Source organism: Gastrolobium bilobum, unplaced genomic scaffold (assembly GCF_033153095.1).
Source record: "Gastrolobium bilobum isolate Gb01-03AN ecotype WA unplaced genomic scaffold, APGP_CSIRO_Gbil_v1 utg31644, whole genome shotgun sequence".
Lineage (NCBI taxonomy): Eukaryota > Viridiplantae > Streptophyta > Magnoliopsida > Fabales > Fabaceae > Gastrolobium > Gastrolobium bilobum.
The window spans coordinates 7,750-12,228 of NW_026895288.1; the positions used below are offsets into that span (position 1 = coordinate 7,750).

General features: G+C 32.9%; 1 protein-coding gene across 1 annotated transcript; it reads right to left on the bottom strand.

The window, feature by feature from the left end:
- Positions 1-459: 459 nt before the first annotated feature.
- LOC133304391 (small ribosomal subunit protein eS8-like) lies at positions 460-3,401 on the bottom strand. Its single transcript, XM_061504430.1, has 5 exons — positions 3,338-3,401; positions 3,155-3,227; positions 1,780-2,110; positions 941-1,110; positions 460-845 (listed from the first exon to the last, which is right to left on the bottom strand). Exons 1-5 carry the CDS (start codon positions 3,339-3,341, stop codon positions 770-772), a joined length of 654 nt encoding a protein of 217 aa, XP_061360414.1. The 5' UTR covers positions 3,342-3,401; the 3' UTR covers positions 460-769.
- Positions 3,402-4,479: the final 1,078 nt, after the last annotated feature.

Genomic DNA, 4,479 nt, shown 5'->3' on the forward strand with positions numbered 1-4,479 from the left:
TATCCTATCAATAGATACAAATTTTTCGAATAACACCAAAATTTTGAAGCTTACCAATGTCTTCGACTGGTAAACAGAGAGCACGTCAACTGAAACTTATTTTTATTATACGCAAATTGGGCTAGCGATATTCCCAACTAACAAATAAAAGACAGTAAATTTACTGTAGTGCCAAATATCATGTGGTCAGTGAGTTTGTTGCTCAATATTAACAGCCCAAGTCATTTTGGATTTGGGTGTAATTTTTATTCAAACGTTCAATCCTTATTCATAATCTTGCAACTAGGTAACTAACTTATCTTAAGAAACACATCACATTGAAATGTTATATTGAGGTTTATAATTCTATTAAATGACTCAAGTATTTTAAAATTCTTAATTGAAACAGTTCATAATAATTTGAAAGCCATGGAAATTTTGTCTAGCTAAAATATGGATGGAATGAATGGCACCCTCCTGCACCTCTTGCCTATTAATCAGCCATTGAACTTCCCCCAAGTTATTTATCCAGCAATAACGATTGCAAAACAGTTTGATGGAGAAAAATTGTAAATTATCAGTAACAAAAACAGTTCAAAACAAAATCCAGTTGACAATAGGCAAAAGACTAATAAGAACTTTCAAACACTGAACGATGACCTATAGCATCATCCTAAAGGTTGTCGACCAACAGGTATCAACTGAAGCACAAAAACATTACCTTGAATGGTACCAGCTCCCAATAACAAAAAACTAAAGCCACATAAAAATTTGGGAAACACTACTACAATCAAGCAGCACCCTTTCCCTTCTTCCTCTGGATTTTCTTCATGTAAAATTCCAGCTCCTTACCTTCCAGAATGTAGCTGCATAATTCAGGAAAAAGAAAACAGTAAGGAACAAATACGAATATAGTTCAATACCAACAGATTCCACAACATGATCACAATTTAAGCATTACCCATCAGCTCTTCCACATTGACCAGGTCTAGAAGAAATACAGGCCAGCAATCGCCCACCACCAAACTGCTCTTCAATGTGGGGATCAAGGTTTCGATCTTTCTGGCGCTTCTCCAGTTTTCTCTGCACATGGTTACTCTTTTTGGTTTCTTCAGCAGCAGCATCACCCTCCTGCAAGTTAGACATCACAGAATAAAGGAGTAGGCATCAGCTTCTATACAAGAGAATCCAGTCCATTCCATCCATAAATTGAATAACAAATTACCGTACAATTCATGTTTAATATTTTTATTGTTTATTGGATCTAATGGAAAGAATAACTAGGAAAATAGAATCAAGCAGTAGCTATTTATTTCTAATCAATGGAAAGTACAATAATAGGTAGTGCGCATTATTTATTAGAGAACTGTACATGCTAGTAATACATGTATTATGTATAAACTACGGTTTGGTGGAACACAACTGCAAATATGTTTAATCTAGGCATCACAAGTCAAATCCACAAATTCAGAGATAATGCATAAACATAGAAAGATTACAGGTTTAAATTTAATAAATTAAATATCTGAACATATTGTCCAGAAACTATATCCAAAGCATCAAACAGAAATATTAGCAGCACGATAATTGCCTCCAGTTTCAATATTTTTCATGCTCAATATTACTTTAACAACAAAACTGGCAAATAAGAATAGAAAAGTCAAATAAATACATGGAAATACATGAGCTAATAAGTATTCATCTGAATAATACTAATATTGTGAGAAAAAAGAAACAGTACATAGAGTAAAACACATCGCGAAAGAAAAGAATAAGTGGAGAATATTCCAAAGGCATTACCTCTGTAGAGTCCTTCTTGGCAGCTGTTTTCTTTTTCCTACCAACATCAACACCATAGTGCTGAAGGTACCACTGCTTGAATGGTGCAGCATCAACCTGAACAATAGCACTTCTGACGAGGGTCTGAGTTCGCACAAGCTCATTGTTGGAGGCATTGTAAACCACATCCAGCAAACGAGTCTTGCGAGTTACAGCTTCACTTCCCCATGAGTAATTTCCAGTATCCAATCTCAATGCCCTCCATTTCACATTGCCACCTCTGACACGAATCCTTCTGACTGTCTTGTTGCTTGATAGCTTAGTGTTAGCTGGCTGGCGACCAAGCTCATACCTATATGAAACCACCAAAATATTTAGATCAAATAAGGATTACAAGAATACAATATTATCATAGCAAAGTAGTAAACAGAAAGCTATCAAAACTATAAACAATAATAAACAAAGGTTACCAAATACAAAAACTAATCAAAACAGATGTATAAAAATTAAAATTAAGATCTCTATTCAAAACAGACATCAACAAAACTCAGGCACATTTAACATGAAAGAATAACTATTTTTAAGGCCCGGACAATTATTCAACTCTGTAAATAAATTACATAAAATCATCTTAAAGCTTTATCATCATTGACGAACCTAAGGTACTCTGCTTACTTTCAGTTTTTTGTTATAATTAGGAAGTTTTATGCCCCTACTTGTCATACTTGTATCGCTTTTTCTGTCGTATTATGGTTCAGTATTTACAAAAATGAGACACAACAACTATATAATCTATTTATCAAGGAAAAAAATTGGAACCATGCCTCATAAAAATTGAGAATTCCATAGCAAGCAGAACTTAACTACCAAGTAGCAAAAAGTGATGGCACAGAAAGAGAAAGAGAAGTTCTCATGCTAATTCATAGAGCATCCAAAATGAAGGGGGAAAAACAGAAAGAATGAATGCAACTCAATGTGAAAAGAAATTGAGTGGAGATTTGCAATGCAATAACCCTTTGATTTTTCCATTCCCCCAAGAAAAGTCAAAAGCCAAATGACTAAAGCTAAATCCATAGATACTCTAGCAAATAAGAAATCACATTTCAAATTCCCTAATCATAATGAACCCCATAAATATAACAGTCCACCTACTTATCAAAAATGCCATAAGAACAAAAACTACGATACCATTTTCATTTTCATTTTAAATCATCTACTCCACAACCAAGCAAGGATTCCAACAATCGTAACAACCAAAATAACCCAAAAAAAAAAAAAAAACACAAACGTGCATTTAACTTACAGCAACAAAACTAGGCAACTCTAAGCACACAAAAAATGAATAAAATTCAAATAGATTAATAAATAAATAAATAAAAAGAGTGAAAGGACACACTTTCTCTTTTTCCTCCAGGCCTTCTTCTTGCCACCAGTGGCACGCCTTTTGTGCATAGAATCCCTGGAAATACCTGATTAAGAAGAAGAATAAACCCCATTAGCGAAAATTGCATACACAAAGAGTTGACGTTAGGGATTGAGCTTAGATCGAAGAACAACGAGAAAAATATGAGGCGCGTACCCATCTTGGTGGAGCAATACTCTCTCTCTCTCTCTCTCTCTCTCTCTCTCTCTCTCTCTCTCGCCTTCTGTTAAAACCCTATTATTATGCTTTATATCAGGAAACCCTAGTTACTGCTCCACTTGCACAGACCCGATCCAACTCAGAGTTCGGCCCAACTTCAGCTTTCTTGAAGAAACTCTTAACCAGATAACAAAAAATAAAACAATTTTCTAATTGTTCTTTGATTTTTTCTTTTAGATTTTGAAAATAAAATTGGAGAAAAACCTAGAGATATTCTCAGAAATTATTATTTAGTTTTATTATTTTTGTGGTGGTAATTTTTTAGTTATGACGGGTACTTTCTTAATTTTTTATAATTTTAAATAAAATAATATTCAAATAAATTTTTTTTTATTTTTTTAATTTGTCTTGTAAATAATTTTGAAAAAAAAATAAAAATCAAATTCAAACAAAACCTATATTTTTTTTTATCAGGTTATATCAAATTGGCTTGAGAGATATTTAATATTATTATTAACTATTCATATGTAAGACAAATCATTAATTCATTTAAGATATGCGAAAAGTAATAATAGAATCTAATCCTCCATCATCCATTTGATAATTTAATATACAACTTGCATATTAATAATTTCTTATGAATGAATATCCAATCTATCTATTTGAAATTTATTACATTTTAAAAGTTCATTTTGAATTTTTTTTTCCTCCTATTTCTTTCTAAAAAAATTATTATCTCTTAAATTCACATACACGCTTTTAAATTTCAATAGGCATGGGTAATGAAGCCAACCAGTACCTATATGTTTCTGTTGTGTCTTGCACCAAAATTACTTTGTGCAATGCAAAATGTTTTATGCTAACTTTTTGTGTGCTTAAGTTTAGATCAACGATCAACACGCGCAATTTAATCAACAAAATGCTCGATAGAAAAAATCGATGCAAGAAGCTAAGGTATCAAGGTGTGGACCAACATTAGCAACTTAATTAGTGAGAGGCTCGGTAAACAAAATCAATGTCAACGACCAAGGCATGAAATTATGGCCCAACACATGTAACTTAAAAAAACATTCGATAAACAAAATCAATTTAAGCACCTCAGGTCCGAGATATTCGTGGAAGTGCCTAGGGGCGGTGCA

What these genes read in the sequence shown, in the direction of transcription:
- LOC133304391 (XM_061504430.1), bottom strand. An exon ending in GCCTGGAGGAAAAAGAGAAA is followed by an intron (nt 2,111 to 3,154) that starts GTGTGTCCTTTC and finishes GGTTTCATATAG; the next exon opens with GTATGAGCTTGGTCGCCAGC. An exon ending in CCAAGAAGGACTCTACAGAG is followed by an intron (nt 1,111 to 1,779) that starts GTAATGCCTTTG and finishes TCTAACTTGCAG; the next exon opens with GAGGGTGATGCTGCTGCTGA.